The sequence below is a fragment of the Muscardinus avellanarius genome (genome assembly GCF_963383645.1).
Source record: "Muscardinus avellanarius genome assembly, chromosome: 1".
NCBI lineage: Eukaryota > Metazoa > Chordata > Mammalia > Rodentia > Gliridae > Muscardinus > Muscardinus avellanarius.
The window spans coordinates 110,709,364-110,729,776 of NC_137786.1; the positions used below are offsets into that span (position 1 = coordinate 110,709,364).

A 20,413-nucleotide genomic window follows, 5' to 3' on the forward strand; every position below is an offset into this window, starting at 1 on the left:
CAACTCAATGAGACCCTGTTTCAAAATAAAGAATAAAAAATTGGGCTGGGAGTGTAGCTTGGCTACAGAAACAAACAAAGCAAAGCAAAGCAAAACAAAACAAAACAGGCCTTGCTAAGTGGCCAAGGCAGGCCTCAAATCCATGATCCCTACCGTCTCAGCCTCCCAAGTACTGGAATTATGGGCATGCACTACCATATCTAGCTCCCAGTTTTTTCCCTCTGGGTTTCTGAGCATTATTCTAGAGTCAAAAGGCGACTCCAAGGTGCTAAGCATGGCAGCCTGCACTGCCGATCTCTTGTGGACATAAGCGCAGTGCATTTATTATTGACTGATTGACTGAGTGATTGCAGTACTGGGGAAGAAACCCAGGGGCATTCTACCTCCAAGCTATACCCCCAGCCCTATTTTTTATTCTTTATTTTGAATGTCTTATTGAGTTGCAAAGGGCCTCACTAAGTGGCTGAGGCTGTCCACAAACTGTGATACTCCTGTCTCAGCCTCCCAAATGCTGGGATTACAAGTGTGTGCCCCCCCACTTTCATTTATTTTTGTGGTACTGGTGATTGAAGCCAGGGACATTCTACTTCCAAGCTGCACCCCAGTCCTACCTATTTTATTTTTTTGAAATAGGGTCTTGCTAGGTTGAGGGAATCCCATTACTTGTCGAGGCTGGCCTCAAACCTGTGATCCTCTTGTCTCGGCCTCCCACTAGGTGTGTGCCACTACATATGGCTAGAGCAATGCTTTTATACCCATCCCCTCAGATAAAGGAAACAAGGCTGAGGCGGCTGAGGAAGCTCAGTTGGTCCATGGTTCTGCAGGGCAAGTGCTAGATGATCTAAGTTCTCTTTCCCTAAAGCCCCTTGCACTTCACTTACTCTTCAAACAGTGCTCACCAGGTCCCGTCCTGGATCCCGTGTGAACAGCTAACAGAGTCACTGACAACTTTGTGGGCAAAATTTTCTCTATCAGCATTATTTTCCAACTTCAGGTGTTCCACACTAATTGTCAAGGCCTAGGTTGCCCCTGCTGCCATAAGAATACCTCCACTTTTACTTATTTATTTTGGTGGTGCTGAGGATTAAACCTAGGGGCATTCTACCTCTGCACTACACCCCCAGTCCTATTTTATTTTTCATTTTGGAAACAGGGTCTTGCTAAGTTACTGAGGCTGGCTGCAAACCTGCAACCTTTCTGTCTCAGCCCTCCAAGTACTGGGATTACAGGCATGCGCCACCATGCCAGCCACTTTTATTTACTTATTTATTTTGCGGTACTGGAGATGGAAGCCAGGGACATTCTACCTCCAAGCGACGCTCCAGCCCTATTCTTTATTTTGAAACAGGGTCTCACTGAGTCACAAAGGGCCTCACTTAGTAGTAGTTGAGGCTGGCTATCCTCAGCAATCCTCCTGTCTCAGCCTCCCAAATGCTGGGATTACAAGTGTGTGCCACTACGCCCGGTTTCACTTTTATTTAACAGGTAATTTTCTGATTTGTTGGAACACAATGGAGAGGAAAACACAGTTGTCTACATTGAGGGGCTCGGCTCTTTCTCGAGCTTGGAGACTCACCAGGGATGGCAGGAGGGCTCCCAAGTGAGCTGCCTGGCATGGCCCCACTGGAGTGCGGGGAGTTCCAGAGGCCTGAGAGCTTATGTGCTGACAGGAACGAGCTGGGATCCCAGTCCCCTGAGTTCCCATGGCAGGAGGAGGAGGAGGAGGAGGATGAGGATGATGAAGAAGAGGACGAGGAAGAATGAGAATCACCCCCACAAGACTGTGATTTGCAGGATGTGTGTGACAAGGAGATCTGGAAAAGGGGAAGAAAAAGGTTCATGGTCAAACAGCAGAGATGACACTCTGCTGCCTCAGCATATACTGAAGGTGCCCTCTTCTCTAGCCCCTGTGCCACTGCCCAAACATAAACAGTACAACTCCAGCTACCAGCGCAAACAAGGGCCAGGCCTTTGCTGGGGGTGGGTGGGGGGGCTGTGGTGCTCCTGGTTGTGAGTGTGTGAATACTGGGGAGAGCCTCTGCCAGAGGTAAAGAATGCTTGTGAACATAGGCCTTGAGGGGTGAGGAGAGTTGCTAACAAGAGGAAATGTCTTTAAGCCAGGAATGCTGACAATCAATTGGTCCTAGATAAAAGAAAGGGTCGGGAGGGGAAGGTGAAATGAGGAAAAAAGTCTGGCTACCATGACTCATGGGATGGCAGACTTCTACAGCTTCCAGCTTTCTTGGAAGTCATTTGATGGAGACACATTTTAGAACCTTAAACTGACCTTTGCCCTGTGTCTTACTGGTACCTTGCATACTGTCACAGAGCTGACGGCATTAGGATCACATGAGGGGACAGGACTGTGATCTACTAGTACATATAAGCAGGTCCTCATCGTGTGCATGGACTATGCTGCTGGGCTGGCAGGCTATCTGAAGCCCGTTTCTTCCCCCAAATCCGAATCTGAGTCAAGAATGTTGTGTTGGTAGAACACGGTAGTCCCTCAGTGCTTTGGTATGAGATAGCACAAAGAGAGCCACCTGATTTCCCTGGGGAGGCAGCCACCCTGCATTTAGGAACCCCTGTCAGTGGTTACCTACCGCCACTGCATGTTCTCGACCTGTCTGCCTTTCATCTTCCTCCATGCTTTTTCGGCAACTCTGGCAGACCCATAGAGGCATCTCGCCTAGGAGATTCTTGACGAGCTTTGGCATGAAGTCAGGGGGCAGTTTCTCACCCTGCAACACCAGTCCGTTTTGCGAAGGGCCTTCTTCCCAGCCTTTGCGTTCGCGGTGACATAGTAGGCAGCAAGTCTGCACAGACTGGCTGGAGGTAAGGGGGACCTGTCCAACAGACACAGGGTTTCCCAGGAGGGGACTCTCCTTAGAAACGATGCTAATAGTATTAGTAATGCCATTTATTACGTGCCAGGCACTGGGTTAGGCACTTTATAAACATAATTTTGATTTAGTCCTTGTAATAGCTCTGCAAATGAGGTATTCTTATTCCCATTTTTTCAAAAGAAACATATTTCAAGGAGTTAAATGAGTTGCCCAAGGTTACATAGCTAGTGAGTGGCTGAACCCCAGTAAGTCTAACTCCAAAGCTCATGCTCAAATGTCCTGAACTCTAGTGTTCCTCAATCTCAAAGGTTAAAGATGGCCCTTCAGTGTCTAGGAGGACCCACAATTCTTGAGCTGTCTTTGCAGCCTATAGACCAATCCCCATCTAGAAGAAAAACATGCTTTTAGTTACTGAGCATTTGGGAGAATATATGGGTTTCTTGGAGAGCTGTACAATTCCTTTAGAACTAGTAAAAAGCATCAACTTATTGAAAATTGCACTGACAGGGAGGTAAAGCAGAGTCCTGGCACTCGAGAGGCAGTGAGGATGGTGAATAGAATCTGGACTGTGACGTCAGATAGACAAACACTGTAATTCCTGCCTGACCACATACTAGTAGGATGACCTTGAGCAAGTTATTTAACTTCTCTCAGCTCCAATTCCTACCTACCTTGCAGAGTTGTTGTAAGGACTGCTGCCAAAGCAAGTAAAGTGCCTAGCCCTTTACATGCCCAGAGCAAGCCCAACACAGTCATTACTTGGCTTTTTTTCCCCCCTTCTAAGACTAACCTGACCCAATAATGTAGTTTGAAAGTTTTGGGGTTTTTTGCATCGAGCTATCCTAACTGGGAGATTAACTGCAGTTAATGGTCATGATGAATGGCTTTCCTGTATCCTGCAACTCTGTTGTATGCTCTCACTCTGACACTGGGTGTGGCCATGTCACTTTCTCTGGCTAGCGGTATGTTAGCAGAGCTATGGCCAGCATAAGCTTGAACAGTGTGTGTGCACTGCTCCTTGTTTCCTGGTGCAGCTGCACTTGCTTGCTCTGGCACCTCTGCTGTGCCATGAAGGCATGACCAGGCTGGCTAGAGATATGAGAGATGTGTGGAGAAAACAGTCTTCCTGGCTAATCGACCAAGGCCTGCGCAGGTCAGCAGAAACACCCTATCAGGCAGTAGAGTCAGGAGAAGCAGTAAATGGTGCTATTTTAAGCCACTAGGTGGTTACATGATAAGTTACTGATATACCTTCCCCATGTAGTGTATTTGCAGAGCATGTCAAGCTCATCCTACCAATGAAACAAAAGCCATCATCTATCTCTAGTGAAATGCCTTCTCACAATGAGTTGCCATCAGGGCATCTTTAAGTCTGCAATGTTAGAATTATACTGACCTGGGTCCCTGGTTTCTTGAAAAAGAAAAGAAATAAACAGTAGTACTGGGAGCATAATGAAACATTTAGGGAAGTATATGGAATTTTTTTTTGTGTGTGTGTGGTTCTGGGGATGGAACCAAGGGGCATTCGACCTCCGAGCTACACCCCCTGCCCTATTTTTTTTAATTCTTTATTTTGAAACATGGTCTCACTAAGTTGTGGAGGGCCTCACTAAGTAGCTGAGGCTGTCCACGAACCGCGATCCTCCAGCCTCAGCCTCCCAAATGCTGGGATTACAAGCATGCGCCACCACGCCCGGCTAGATATGGAATTTAAAAGAGTACCAGATAAATCTTACATGTGGAATTCATAAACAATACTGCCCAAATAGACTCTGCTAAGGAATACATCAGTGAGCAAGGCAATTACTTAATGTTAATTGCAAAAGGAACCCATTGACGGTGAAATACATTATGAAAGACTGGAAGGTTGATGGCGTTTAGAGAAATTAAGGCAAAGAAGGCCTTCTTAAAAACCTTACTCAGGAAAGTTTTCATAGCTGCAAGATGCTACAGTAACTCTAGGTGAAGTCTCTTTTCTTGTAATGATGGTGACTATTAAGGCAAACACCAGGACAGGAATTTTACAAGTTTCATTTCATTTGGGTGTTAGCTTGTAAAGTCATTATATAAGATGACAATCATACTTGTGTAAGTAAAACTATTTTTCTTGGGAAAAAAATTTTGAGAGGGTGTGGAAGGGGTTACTGAGGATTGAACTCAAGTCCTCATGCATCTGAAACTCTTTAAATGGCCTGTAAAATACAACATATAGAGTTGTGTAGCCATGAATAAGAAATCAAATGTATAAGGAAATATATAAAAGCATTTCTGTTTTCTTTGAAAAGCAAACATAAGTGTGTGTGTGTGTGTGTGTGTGTGTGTGTGTGTGTGTGTGTGTACTGGGGATTGAACCTAGGGGCATTCTACCTCTGGCTGGAAACCTATTATTCTTATAAGTGACCAATGTGGTTATACTCAGTGCTAAAGGACCTGTGAGAGACACTGAGTATACTGGAAACAACACTAGCTTTGGCATTAGTCCTGGTCCATTACTTTAAGTTCTAATTACCCTGTTTGCTCATCTGTGAAATGGGATTAATGTGAAGGGTCAACTGTGATAAATCACCTAGTTCAGTGATAGGCACAGAAGACTTTGTTGATCATAGAGTACTATTTATTAACAGAACGGGAGACACAGGAAACAACAATCACCATGTCTGTAAGAATGCAAGAATCTCTCACATGCAATGAATGTAATGTGACTTAGACATATTTATCTCTTTCTTCAATCTCATGAAACCAGTCCTTAAGTTCTCCAAATACTTGTCCTTTCCTACCTTTGCTAAAATAGATGCTCTGCCAAAAAACTCCTTCCTTTCTATTTCCCAACAAGTAGCTGAGCAGGTTTTAAAGGTTCATCTTAAATCCAACCTCCTCTAGACATGCCTAGAATCCTGTTAGAAATTCACTTCTCCTCCTAGCACACTGTGATTCAGCTTTGTGCCTTCAATCTATTTAGCTGTATCTTCTGTCCCTTCTGCTAGGTGCAGGCACCAGGTCTCATTCCTATCTGGATCTTTCTCAGTAAAGCACGGGACCTGGCTCAGAGCTGGACACATAATAAATAGATCAATCAGCCTGCGAGGTATCCCAATGGCAATATGGCTGGTAGGCAGCTTGGTGAGATGGTGCTTGAAATTATTGCTTCCTATAGAGAAAGGTCCACATCGCCTCACCCTGGACCTATACTCGAATGATTCTAATTTCGAGCGTATAAAGACTGCATTCTTCAGAAATTACACTGAGATGCCCCCAGTTAATGGAAATGATATGACTCTCTCTAAAGCCACACTGGTACACAAAATAATTAAAAGAGCCACCAGTGGAAGTCACTTTATAGGACAGGCTGCCTTCTCAGGTATCAGAAGAAACGTAGGGCCTAGAAAGCTAATTAAGCTCTAAATGAATCAGGGACATCACCTGCGCTGCACAAAGTTGCCCAGAGGGTTAAATGACATTAGATACAAAGCACTTAGCTAAAGGGATCCAGGCAGAAGACACTCGCTCCATTATCTAGGCCTTTTGGCTGTTTTGTTTTTAGTTCATCTACACTAGAGAATAGCTTTTCCACGACTGTCTCTGAATCTGGAAGGCTTAAGTCCTGCTTTCAGGCACAGACAGTTGAGAGGAATACGGGCAAGGATAATGTACTCTTTGTGTACAATCCCCTGCAGAGCTGGTCATTTTTTTTTGACATTTTTCTCTGCTTCAATTGCCAGAGGGTAGTGAGACTCTCAAGCCCTGGAGATGTTATATTCTATTAGAAATACCACTGTTCTTTCAAAAGAAAAAAAATTTTTTGTTCTGGGGATTGAACAGAGCCTCAGGCATGAGTGCTCTATCACTGAGCTACAGCCCCAGACTTTCATTTATTTATTTTTTTTGGTGGTACTGGCGTTCCTGGAAGCCCTTCTAACCTCCGGGCTACACTCCCAGACCTATTTTTTAAAATATACTTTTTATTTGGAAACAAGGTCTCTTAAGCCAGCACGGCTGGCTTCGAACCTGCGCGATCCTCCTGTCTCCGCCTCCCAAGCGCGGGGATTACAAGTGTGCGCCACCACGTCTGGCTCATTTTAACTATTATTACTATCACTTGTGCTTCTGGAGCTTAAGTCCAGGGGTGCACTATGATTCTGCTACATCCCTAACCCTTTTTGATGTTTCAAGACAGTGTCTTGCTAAGCCTAGAACTTGTGATCCTCTTACCTTAGTTTCCCAAATCACTGAAATTATGAGCATGTGCCACTGTGCCTCTTCATTTTATAAGACAGCATCTTGTTAAACTGCCCAGGCTGGCCTCAAATTTTTGAGCCTCCTGCTTCAGAATCTCAAGTAGCTGTTCTTTCTTTTTTGCTTTGGCAGAGAAAAGCTCTTGGTTCAGGGTTCCTAGTTGACTTTCAAGCTCCTGCCACCTTCCAAATTCTGGCACTCATGACCCCTACTGTCTTGAAGAAACAGTCAACTAAGGCTTTCAATTTGGTGTTCTCAGGCTGGTAGTTTCATCAACTGACACAGTATTCTCACACAAACTGGTCAATAAACGTTCATTCAACCAAAGAAATACCCACCATTTTTCTTCATCACAATGGCCGATGGAACTCACTCACTCGTGTGTGTGTGTGTGTGTGTGTGTGTGTGTGTGTGTGTTGCTGGGGATGGAACCAGGGCCTCTTGCATGCTAGAAAAGTGCTTTACCACTAAGCTCCATTCCCAGCCCAGAACTGATTCCCAAATCCAGCAGCCCTGGACAACAACTAATCGCCCCTGCTCTCCCATGAACATATCCTGAACAGCCACTCCAAGGGGACTGGCATCTGCAGTCTCTAATCCCTTACCCGACCAGGCCCAAGACTTTTCTGCCTTGGGCTGAGAAGCATTAAGTTAAGAAAATCTAGTTCTTCATGGGGAAAAAAGAAAAAAAGAAAGAAAAAAAAAGAGAGTGGACAACAAAACAGGGCATGGTGGCGCACACTTGTAATCCTAGCACTCAGGAGGCTGAGACAGGAGGATCGCACAGGTTCAAAGCCAGCCTCAGCAACTTAGTGAGACCCTGTTTCCAAATAAAATATAAAATAGGTCTGGGAGTACAGCCCGGAGGTAGAAAAGCCCATGGGTTCCACCCCCAGTACCATAAAAAAAGAGGACAACATAGGGAAATCCACTTTTTTCATGGAACTCCATAACTATTTTTACTTGAAGGAATGAATGATTCAGATTTAAGTATTGGCAGACATTTTCTAAAAAATTGAACAAATGAATAAAATAAGCTTGTTGCTTAAAAAAAAAACCAACAGTATTTGTGGTCAATAATAAAATTCAAGTTTTCAGGCAAAAAATGAGAACTTAGGAAAATGTACATTACCACGAGATTGACAGCTTCTCAGACTTTTCTGAGAAAATCAGTGGTGACATTAACAAATGTTATCTTTTGGTATTAAAAAATGAGACAGGAAAGCCAGGTGTGGTGGTGCACACTTGTAATCCCAGCATTCGGGAGGCTGAGACAGGAGCATCATGGTTCCTGGACAGTCTCAGCTACTTAGTGAGGCCCTCTGCAACTCAGTGAGACCCTGTTTTAAAATAAAAAATCAGGCTTGGGGGTATAACTCAGAGGTAGAATGCCCCTGGGTCCCAATCCTCAGTACCGCAAAAAAAAAAAAAAAAAAAAAGAGAGAGAGAGAGAGAGAGAGAGATAGGAAAACATTTGGAAGATCAGCAAAACTCAGTGAATCTATTTTCCAAATGATCAAAGCATAATTATAAAGAATTATCCATTCATTAAAGATCGAAGTGTTAGATGGACAATGGATTTTGACATACAGATACTTCATGGATATGGTGTCAGATTTCATATTGCAAAGAATATGTACACTTATCTGGAAAGGCTACTATAATATTGCCTTTTCCCAACTATGTATTTGTGTGAGGCTGGATTTTTTTTCACATATTTCAACCAAAATAACATTTTGCAACAGTTAATACAGAAGCATATATGAAGATTCAGCTTTATTCTATTACAGAAGTTTGCAAAAATGAATATAAAAGCATTCTTCCAAATTTTTTGTTTTGGAAAATAGTTTTTAAAAGCTGGGCGTGGTAGCATACCCTTGTAATCCCAGCATTTGGGAGGCTGAGACAGGAGGATCTCAGTTTGTGGACACCCTCAGCTACTTAGTGAGGCCCTTTGCAACTCAGCGAGACCCTATTTCAAAATAAAGAATAAAAAATCGGGCAAGGGGTGTAGCTTGGAGGTAGAATGTCTCTGGGTTCCATCCCCAGTACTGAAAATAAATAAATTAAAAAAAAGTATTTTAAAAATATTTGAGGCCAGGTGTGGTGGCACCTACCTGTATTCCCAGTACTTGGGAGGCTGATAAAGGAAGATCATCGATTCAAAGAAAGCCAGCCCAGCTACTTGGTGAGGCTCTCAGCAACTTAGTGAGGCTCTCAGCAACTTAGTGAGACCCTATTTCCAAATAAAACAATAGGGCTGGGGGTATAACTCAGAGGTAGAACACCCCTGGGTTTAATCCCCAGCAAAACACACACACACACACACACACACACACACACACACACATTACAAGTGGTGGTGGTGGTGCATGCCTGTAATCCCAGTACTTGGGAGGCTGAGACAGGAGGATTGCAGGTTCAAAGCCAGTCTCAGTAACTTAGTGGGCCCCTGTTTCTAAATAAAAAAATAGGTCTGGGGGTGTAGCCCAGAGGTAGAAGGCTCCTGGGTTCCATCCCCAGTACCACAAAAAAAAAACAAACAAAAAAATTTATTCATGTTAATCTATGACAGCGTAAATATTGTTAATCTTTTTATTTGTCAATGCTGGGGATCAAACTCAAGGCTTTGAGCATGCTAGGTACACATTATACTGAGTTACAACTCCAGCCAACATAAATCTTAAATGAATTAGCAAATAAATATTTTATACTTTCTCAGTTTTAATATTTAACTTGGTAAATATGAATATATATCAAACATAAACAAAAGCTTTTTAGGGTTCTCAGTAATTTTTAGGAATATAAATGAGCCCTGCTGATGAGCCTCTAGGTGTGCCTGTCACACAATGGGCTCACATTAGGCAATAGTGATTGTTTAAAAGAAAAATTTGCAGCCTATCTAAACAGCTCTTTGGAGCATGACTTAATTTTCCACCTTGGCCTTTCTGTCTACAATTTGGGAAGTACTGGGAAATAATCTGGGTCACTAGACCAGACAGCTGCCAAGGGCTGCTCTGAAGCTGGTTTGAGTTTCCAGCATTCAACCAGGTCTCATGGTTTCTTTTCATTCTCAAGAGTTTGTGTAGGTTTGCACAGGATTTCCCTAAGGCACATGCTGTATCTAACCAGCTGCCCTGCAACAGGTTCCAAATTCTATTCTCAAACAGCCCATGAGAGCATTCTGCTCTCAAAGCACTATATCCCAAGAGTCTCCCTGTCACCAAGGTAGGCAGAAGACAACAATAGCAGCTAAAATTCCCTTTGAGAAACAGAGAAAATGATTAATCCCCAAACTAGAAGAACTCTAGCAATTATCACTCACTCTTCCATCCATTTCCTCATTCAACACATTTTCCTCAGAGCTCCTACTTAATGCTAAGCATTGTGCTAAGTGCTGGGAAACATTACTCCTTAGAAACTTCTTATATATGCCTTAAGAGCCTAATCAAAGGTCAATGAAGCTTTTGCAGGATCAGGCTAAGGAGAACAAATTCTTTTAGCATAGCACCTACCATATTATGTCACAGATGTATTTATTCTCTGTCCCCAAGCTCTGAAAATGTGAGCTTTTGGGGTCAGGGAGTAAATCTTGGTCAGTTAAGAAATCTAGGCTTGGCTTGGCTTAGTACATAGCAAGCATTCACTGAATAAATGAATATGTAAAGTCCTTCTAGCTCATGTCCCAGTTGTTCAACACAAAAGACAGAATTTAAAACACAGCCAAACCGTGTCCTTTCCTGGCATGCTATGCTGGAGGCATGGATATACCAATCTGACAAGAAGGCAATCAAAGCTAAGACTCTCAGACCAATGCTGGCAAATCAGAGTTGCAGCTACTTCCCAGGGACCTGACCCAACCTCGCCTCAGTGGCCAGGAACTTTTACCCAAACTTCCACTCAGGCTCTGGCCCTTCTAGGAGGCAGAAAAGTTGTTTCACATCTGAAAGCCAGCTGGTAGAGAATCTTCTCTGGTTGTACAAGCTGATTTAATGACAGGGCTGCCAGGCCCTAGTGGCCCCCGCCTCCCAAATCCCACAAGACTAACTCAACCATTGAACCTGCTTCCAAGGTCCAAGTAGCCACAGGAAAGGCCCAAGCTGCTGGTTTACCTGAGTCCTTGGGCCAGCTGCCACTCTACTACTCTAACCCCAGCCCAGGTTTCTAATGTGGGAAAGAGCATGAACTTTGAAGACATGGTTGTGAGTTCAAATCCTAGTTCTACCATATTGTTCTCAGAATATTACTCAGTGTCTTTGAGTTTCAGTTTCCTCAATTTATGAAATGGGAATAACACCATACTTCACAGAGTTGAGGACAGAAGGAAATAAATTATGTAAAGTACCTGGCCTGGGCCTGGCACACAGTAGGTGCTCAATACCCGTTAGTTTCTTTCCTCTTCTGCCCTGGAAGAAATGACAGGGAAACTTACTAAGTGAGACTTGCCCAAACCAAATTTATTACTTGAAGCACAGGACAGAGGACTAGACAAGGCCTCTTTGAACCCCTACGTCCATGTTATATAACATGGCTCTAATTTCCTAATAAGAACCTTCAGTGTTTGCAGTCCCTCTAGGCCCTTCTTTCTACCTTAGTTTTCCCACATCACTTTTTACAGTAGAGAGATACACTTATTCCAGAAAAAAGGGGGAAGTCATAAAGGGCACCAACAGCCTTGGGAAGAGAATGAAGGGGAGTTGGCCTTTGGGACTGCAGTTCTGTTCCTCTCCAGGCTGCATGCACAATCACTCAGCTGAGAGCAGGGAACTGCCTAGAGCCTGAAGGGTGAAGGCAGCAACATGGGCACAGAACTAAACAGCAGAAATACAGCGCTTCCTGGAACACAAATATGCCTCCCCTCAGTCTTTTTTTGCTTCTGCACATCCGTCATGAAAGACCATTAAGCATTCCTTTATCTGAATACATAATGCAGTCATACCTGCTGTCCCTGCCTCAGTATGGGTGGCATATCTTCCTATGTCCACAGGCAGGATGAATTGGGCTTTGGTCTAGGATGCCCTCCCTTTTTCCCTTCCCTTGGGTATTGAACCCAGGGTATCTTAACTCCTAAATATAGCTCCAGCTACATTTTATTTTTTATTTTGAAACAGTATTGCTAACTTGCTTTTTGGGTTTGAATCTCCAGTCCTCCTGTTTCAACCTCCCAGGTACTGAGGATTACAGACATGTGCCACCATGTCTGGCCCTGAATGCTTTTTTCTTTTTTTACATTTTTCTAGAACAGAACTGATCACATATAATTTAGTGGTTGAAACCTGTCTTTTCTACAATACCATGAGCTTTCCTAGGGCAGAGCCAGTGATGTCACTATGTTCCAGTCACTCAGTAGAGGTTACAGTACACAGAAAAGGGTCAGCATTTTAATAAATACTGGAAGATTAGTAGTTGACTATCAATAGTTAACAACTGGAAAAATGGGAGAAGGCTTGCTTCTTCAACTGTTTCTATTAGTGCTTATGGAAAAGTTTCTCCCTGGGCAACCTCATTCTTTGAACAAAGCCATAGGCTTTCTCAATTCAGCAGTTCCTAGACCTAGCCACACTTAGAATCACCTAGGGCAATTTAACAGCAATAGATTCCTAGACTCCAGACCTAGAGATTCTGGTTTGGTAGGTCTGGGATAGGATCCAGAAAAACACAGGGGATCTAATGATTAGTTAGGCTGGGGTGAGGAATCTGTGGAATCAAGCAATCACAGCTGCTACTCCCGCTGAGAATTACTTCTTCACATGCTGTCAGAGAGGATTTATTGATCCTTAAAACCTGTTATTGATTCCTCACTGACCAAACCACCTGGTATGGTGAAACAACAGCCCTGCTAACTTCTGCAGCCTGTTCTTCCTTGACTCTCCCAATGAGTTGGGCACTGATTGCCTTTGGCTCTTTGTTTATACTGCTCTTGTGCGCGCCCTCTCCCTCCCTCCCTCCCTCCCTCCCTCCCTCCCTCCCTCCCTCCCTCTCTCTCTCTCTCTCCCTCCCTCCCTCCCTCCCTCTCTCTCTCTCTCTCTCCCTCCCTCCCTCCCTCTCCCTCTCTCCCTCTCTCTCTCCCCCTCTCCCTCTCTCTCCCTCTCTCTCTCTCTCTCTCTCCCCCATGGGAATTGAACTCAGGGGCAGTTTACCTTTGGGGTACACCCCAGCCCTTTTTTTGTTCTGAAACAGGGTCGTGCTAGGTTGCTGCGTCTGGTCTCGAACCTACGATCCTCCTGTCTCAGCCTCCCAAATACTGGGATTACAGGCATGTGCCACCATGCCAGCTGCCTCCTTTCTTTTGACCCTTCTACCATCTTGCTTTCTGGAGAACTTCTGTTTAACCTTGAAGACTAGGCTCTGAGAAGTTTTCTCTGACCTAACCTCCTCTGGGTTACAGTATCTTGGGCATCCTCAACACCAAGCAGCTACAATAATCATAGTTTCCATTTGTGGTAAGTGTCTGACAGGCAGTACTTGCTGGCTCTAACATCAATCTTGTGAGCCTGGACTTTTTGTCATTTTATACATGAGAAAATAAACCAAAAGGCTGAATGAAACACTTCTGAAGGCCAGTTACAAGGATGTAGGGCTTAAACCTGTACTCAGGGAAAGCTGATGCAATCAATACCTTCCATCAGTTTTACAATGACTATACACACATTCTCTAGACCACGCACTTCTTGTGGGAGTGAACCATGTTTCATTTACTTCTGTCTTTGCAGCTAGTTCATGGCCTGATGCAGACAGGGGTCAGTGTTTGCTGAATAAGCAAACACCAGAAGACAGGATGATTGGGCATCATACATATGTTTCATGTCTGGAATAAATGAATGAGTGACTGCCAGTCAAGCCCAGCTGGGGTGGTGGCAGTGGGGAACAAAGTGTTAAAAAAATAACTTTTTAATTATAATTTCGTTTTTGTTGTTGCTGTTCTTTGGTGCTCGGGGATTGAATCCAATGGAAGCCTGGGGCATTCTACCTCTGAGCTACACCTATAGCCCTATTTTGTTGTTTTGTAACAAAGTCTCACAGCCTCTGTAAGTAGCTAAGGCTGTCTGAAAATCTTGATCTTCCTGTCTCAGCCTCCCAAATGCTGGGATAACAAGTGTGTGACACCACACCCAGCTGGGATTCTACTTCTGAGCTACCTCCCAGCCCTTTTTTATTTTGAAACAGGGTCTTACTAGGTTGTTGAGTCTGGCTAAGTCATTGAGGTTGGCCTAGAACCTGGGACCCTTCTATCTCAGCTTCTCAAGTACTGAGATTACAGGTGTGTGCCACCACACCCAGCATAATTTAGTTTAACAGCTTTGTACTGAGCATGTAAAGACTATACATAATACACTGAAGATGAATTAAAATAGGTCCTGCTTTTGAGCCGGGCGTGGTGATGCACGCTTGGCTTGTAATCCCAGCATTCGGGAGGCTGAGACCTGAGGATGGCGATTGGCAGACAGCTTCAGCTACTTAGTGAGGCCCTCCATAACTTGTCTCTTAGTGCAGGGACTACCTCATCCTTCTGAGTACCCCAATACAGAGGTTGTTTTGAAGCTTGCTGAATAAATTAAACACAATGATATGGATTTAATAAAGATACCACAACTTTATTTCAAAATAAAGAATAAAAAATAGGGCAGGGGGTGTAGCCCAGAGGTTGAATGCCCCTGGGTTCTATCCCTAGACCTGCAAAGCAAAATAAAACTGGCCTTGCTTTCAAAAATTCTAGGAGTGGAATGCAAAAGTGTTAAGATCTTAATCATCTATCTGATATCAGACATTAAGCTTATAGCTCTGGGTCATTTTAAGGAAATAAGTAAAACCCTGAGTGGGTAAGTCTCCACCTTCAAAGGCCATTGGCCTTCTTTCCTTCTCTTTCTCTCTTTTTTTTTGGTGGTACTGAGAATGGAACCCAGGGGCCTTTTACCTCTGGGCTACAGCCCCAGATCTACTTTTTTTTATTTGGAAAGAGATCTTGCTAGGTTCCTGAGAGCCTCACTAAGTTGCTGAGGCTAAGTTTGAATCCTACAATCCTCCTGTCTCAGCTTCCTAAGTCCTGGGATCACAGGTGTGCACTACCATGCTGGGTAGCCAATGACATCTTTACCTAGCAAGTTTCCGCTGGCTTACAAAGAAGAATCATAGGTGGTAGGGCTGCTCCTCAGTATGACTCCTCTCACTGGCCATGGAAATGGTACAGGCTGGGTGTGCAGGGATTCTATCGGGGGATGTCTCTCAGTGCAGGGACTACCTCACCCTCCTGAGTACCCCAATACAGAGGTTATTTTGAAGCTTGCTGAATAAATTAAACATAACGACATGGTTTTAATAAAGACACCAGCTGATCTTCTGCTCCAATTCCTTGAGGGAAAAGGTTTACTTTGAGCAGTGTGAGAACCAGGTTCCTTGGAATCCCTTTAAACTGAACTGGACAAAGTCCCAGGGGATGGTGTAGAGAGATCAGAGTTGGAGGAGAAAAGGAGGTGGGAAGAGAAGCACAAGCTTACCCCTTCTCCCACTACTGGTTTACATTCTAGAAAATCTCCCGGGGGAGATTACCAATAGAGTGGTCCAAAAGAAGCCAAAGACAGCTAGCAGAGCTAGCAGGTGGACACTCAGGCTTCGTCTGTGCCCCTGACACAGCTCCTGCCATGTCAGAGGAGCCTCAAGGTACTTACAAAGTGTTCCTGCCATTGATTCACATTCTCTTTCAAAGTTATTGATGAGGTTCAAAGAGGGGAAGAAGCATGCTCTAAGCCAAGAAGCAGGAGGCAGAGCTGAGAGTTCAACTCAAGGTGGTAAATACTATTTCCCATGGCCTCCGCCAACTGCTTTTTTTTTTTAAATATATTTTTTGCAGTACTGAGGATGGAACCCAGGGGCATTCTACCTTCGAGCTACACCCCCAGTCCTAATTTGTATTCTTTATTTTGAAACAGGGTCTCACTGAGTTGCTGAGGGCCTAAGTAGCTGAGGCTGGCCACAAACCGTGATCCTCCCGTCTCAGTCTCCCAAGTACTGGGATTAGCTCCTCCAACTGTTTTTAAAGTTTTTGTGTTTGTTTTCATTTGTTAATAAGGCAGTACCTGTTTTGTCTTCTCAAGGAGAATTTCTGCTCTCAGCAACAGATCAGTGTGGTTTAGTGGCCAAAAAAAATTAAAAGGACTTTTGGGATCTCAATTAACCTGGAGGTCCCAGATTTACATGGGTGTAGGTTATGCAATGAATGAATGGGCAGAGGGAACCAGAGAGCCCTGAAGAGCACAGTATACCTAAAGACAGCAGGTGCTACTCAGAGACTACGAATTACTATCTTGTGGTGATGTGGGCTCAGCATCACCAGATCTTTAGTTTTAAGAAGCATGAACTCAGATTTGTGAGAAACCTTTTGATTTTTAAAAATATTGGCTCACATTAAGATAAAACCAGAAATAATACAATAAAACCACAATTGTTATCAAAAAGTGTCCCTTCATAGCTGGCATGGTGGTGCACACTTGTAATCCCAGTACTTGGAGGCTGAGACAGGAGGATCACAGGTTCTCAGCCAGCCTCAGCTACTTGGTGAGGCCCTCCTCAACTTAGTGAGACCGTGTTTCAAAATAAACAATAAAATATAGGGCTGGAAGTATAGCTTGGAGGTAGAATGCCCCTGGGTTCAATCCCCAATACTGCAAAAACAAAACAAGACAAAAAACAGAAAACAAAGTGTGAGTTGAGTTGGGCCTTTAGAACAAGCCTATGGACTGGAATTGGTCTTTTTGCCATATTTGGGTTGGGGTTGCCATATGACTTTGCGGCTCACCTTACTAGTGTTGAGTGAGGGTGGGAGCTAAATGTCCTCACTAAAAACATGCCTGTGGACAGACCAATGACTGACCCCTACCCTGTCACCAGGACACAAAGCCTGTTCCTTAAATCCAGGCTGCACCCCAGCAAAAAAGTGGGGCACAATCAGAACAGAATATGTAAATGTGTTTCATCTCTGTGGCTATTAAAAATTTCCCAAAGTACATAAGAGTGACCTTTTTTGGGGGGAGGAGAGAGTCTGATACCTATGGTGGAAGTCATTTGGTCATTTTTTTTTCCCTTGATGCTACTAAGGATAGAACCTAGGACCTTTCTTGTGTATGCTAGGTGAGCACTCTGCCACTAAGCTACATCCTCAGACCATCCTCAGGCAAATACTTTTCTTTTTTTTTTATTGGGTCTGGGGATGGAACCCAGGGGCATTTGACCTCTGAGCTACACCCCCTGCCCTATTTTTTATTCTTTATTTTGAAACAGGGTCTCACTAAGTTGTGGAGGACCTTACTAAGTAGCTGAGGCTGGCCTCGAACTGTGATCCTCCCGTCTCAACCTCCCAAATGTTGGGATTACAAGCATGCGCCACCACGCCCGGTTCCTGGGCAAATATTTAATGCTATGGGTTTCTGTTTCTTCACCTGAAAAATAGTGCAATAATATTTATATTTTATATTTTTCAGTTTGTTCATTAACTTTTTTTTTTTTTTTGGTGGTACTGGGGATTGAACCCAGGGGCATTCTACCTCCATGCTACACCTCTTACCCCTATCTTACTTTTTTTTTGAAATAAGGTCTTGCTAAGTTGAAACAGAGTCTCATTACTTGCTGAGACTATCATCAAACCTACAATTCTCCTGTCTCAGCTCCCAAGCACTGGGATTACAGGAGTGCACCAACGCACCCACCGTAACATTTGTTAACCACCAGGCACAGGAGGTATGACAGTGACTGAGCTGGTTCTTGCATTCTTAGGTTTATATGTAAAAGCAGACAAAGCATTACATTTATTTTTAACTCATTATATTTGTGCTAAATGCAAAGAGGAATACAGAGGAGGTGGGAAGATTGGAAGCAAGGTATGTTAAGTGCCTGGTATAAATGGATTTATGAATTGGAAGGTCAAGCAGTGGAGTAGATAAGAATATGGTAAGAACCTAGATGTCAGAAGAATTAATGAAGCTTATAACTCTTGGGAAAGTTGTGTTCTCAACAAAACTGAATGGCTATACTATCATCAAGCTTTCTGGCACCTCTGTATGACAGGGACCCTAAAGTATTATATGATCTGAATGGGAAGGAGAGAAGACAACAGTATCATCCTGGATTTCCCTTTTCATACTCTTCTTTTTAGATAACAATACTCTCAGAGGGTCTAGGAGGAGAGGGAAGCGGCCTCAAGGGTGGAAGTCAGACCCAGCAGGGGTATGGTCCAATCTGGAGGGTTTCCTCTGGAACCAAGCGTCAGCTCAAAATAGGAGATGGGGAGGGGGAGGGGAGGTATCACTCAGTAAGTGGTGACATTTTCATTAATTAAGAATCTTCTCATTGTGATCTAAGATACAAAGAAGACCAGCACCAAAAACTGTGTTACAATACACACAAATTCTCAGCTAATTCTTTCTCTTGTTTACCTATTTAGTTATTTCTGTGTTGGCAATGTCCTGGGTTTAGAAGTGTAGGATCAGATCAGATGGGTGACACAGTCTGGGTCTCTATTGGAGTTTACAGTCCAGTGCAAGGAGAAGGCACATCAACACAACGTTTCATTATAGAATGGGGAGTGCTACCAGAGGTTAGCAGAGAGGGCTATGGTCAATGAGGGGACACCTGACAAAACTGGGGAGGTCAGGGAAGGCTTTCTGGGAATGGTACCCCAAACGGCATCCCCACTCACATGCACAATTCCAGAGATTCTACTAGAAGGCTGTCAAGCCATGCCTTCTGGCTGCACCAGCCTCCCAGAGTCCCCTGCTGCCCGATGCAGTGTCTGCAGAGCCAAACGCATCTTCTGCCACGCCTCATCCTCATCCGGCGCTGCATCCGACCCTCCAAGACTCCTGCAGGGGCCTGCCTTCCTTGGCAGGCTCAGCCAAAAGACCAACTCAAAACTCTTTTGTCAGAGCAATCTTAGGGTGAACCACCCAGCCCCATGTGCCACAACCCCCCAGAGCAACTGTGGCTCTTGCCACCCCTGCCTCTCAGTGAACACTGGCAGGGTACCTCCTATTATTTCCTCTGCTCAAAAGAAAGTGACCTTCTGCCAGGTGGCAAGCTGGAAGCTTTGGAGAACCCTCCTACTGCTCACTACCAGCAGGATAGGGCTCTGAGAGGTGGGTGGGGGCTGCTTTGTGGGGCAGAAGACAGAAAAAAGAAAGGGCAAGTTTTTTGTTTTTTGTTTTTTTTTCCTACCTCAGTGCAAGAGCCCCACCAATTCAACGTCTCTGCTGGGCAGAGAGAGGAGGGAGTCCCAGAAGGCAGATACTGGGGACAGAGCTGGTGAGGGGCAGTAGATGCAGGCAGCGCAGAGGAAGCGGCTAGAGGCTGCAGCCTTGCAGGCTCCAGCGCCCTGCGATGGTCTGTGGGTGGGTGGAGTAGCAGGTGGGCCAGAGGGAGATGGAGGGCAGAGAGCTTAGCTGTGGCCTCAGTACCAGAGCCCAGGCCGGGTGTGGGTGTACGGCCAGAAGGTTTAGCTTCTGCTCGGACAGGGAGAGGGCAGCTCCCGCTTGGTCGCAGGAGGACCGGCCAAGCCTTAGCTTTGGGGAGGGGTTCAGCCTCCAGACCCCAGCCCCGGGGTCGGGAGAAAGCTGCAGTCCCGGACTCGTGGGGAAGGCTCCGGTCCCTGGAGGGCAGGATGGTCCATGCCCAACCCCGCCCTGCTCCTGGGAGGTGAAAGAGCCCGAGCGGCCACAGTCGCCGCGCTCGCTCCTACCTGAGGGCCGGGCGCCAGCTGGGGCTCGTCCTCCTCCCTGCGGCCGTCGCGGTCGGGCTCCGCCGGTGCCTCCGGGGGCCCTGCACCCACTCCCGCTTCCAGGCTCGGCGGCGGCGGGGGCTCGGGTGCCTGGGGCTTCTGCAGCCCCGCAGCCCGCGCCCGCTCCCGCCGGCCCGCGCCGCCGCTCGGCCTGCTCCGCCTCCGAGTCATGCTGCCGCCGGTGCCGCTCCCTCGCGCCACTCGTGCCGCCGCCGCCGCCGCCGCCGCCGCTCCCTCGCAGGACAACAGCCAATATGGCGGCGCCCGGCTCCCCCTCCGTCCGCTGCCAGCAGGTCAGAGGGCACGCGGAGTCCGCGCCGCCGCACTAGACCCCGAAGTTGCGTGCGCCATTTTTGATAAGGTCACTGCCCTGAGTTCCTGGGAGGAAAGCCTGTTACAGACGCCCTGACTACTCCACACCGGTGTTAGGGACGCGACCTGCAAGAGACCGTGTGTAACGCGGTGACAGCCGCACTGCGCGGCCTAAGAGTTTAATAATTGCCTGTTAGATGGGTGGGTAAACCGATTAATTTCTCCTAAGATGCTTCCATACTCATCTTCTGACTCCTCC

The 20,413-nt window shown here is 45.4% G+C and overlaps 1 protein-coding gene across 7 annotated transcripts in view; it reads right to left on the reverse strand.

The window, feature by feature from the left end:
* Positions 1-20,013, reverse strand: part of FAM193B (family with sequence similarity 193 member B) — a gene marked incomplete at both ends in the record, with an annotated part of 34,972 nt that extends 14,959 nt beyond the window's left edge. For 4 of the 7 annotated variants that reach the window (XM_080716078.1, XM_080716074.1, XM_080716076.1 and 1 more), the window contains 3 exons: positions 1,577-1,814; positions 2,604-2,846; positions 19,804-20,013. In XM_080716078.1, coding sequence (XP_080572204.1) covers positions 1,577-1,814; positions 2,604-2,846; positions 19,804-20,013 — 691 coding nt within the window. Of the gene's footprint in view, positions 1-1,576; positions 1,815-2,603; positions 2,847-19,782 lie in introns of all 7 variants that reach the window. The other 3 variants (XM_080716075.1, XM_080716077.1, XM_080716079.1) reach the window with 3 other exon arrangements.
* Between the last annotated feature and the right edge of the window lie 400 nt (positions 20,014-20,413).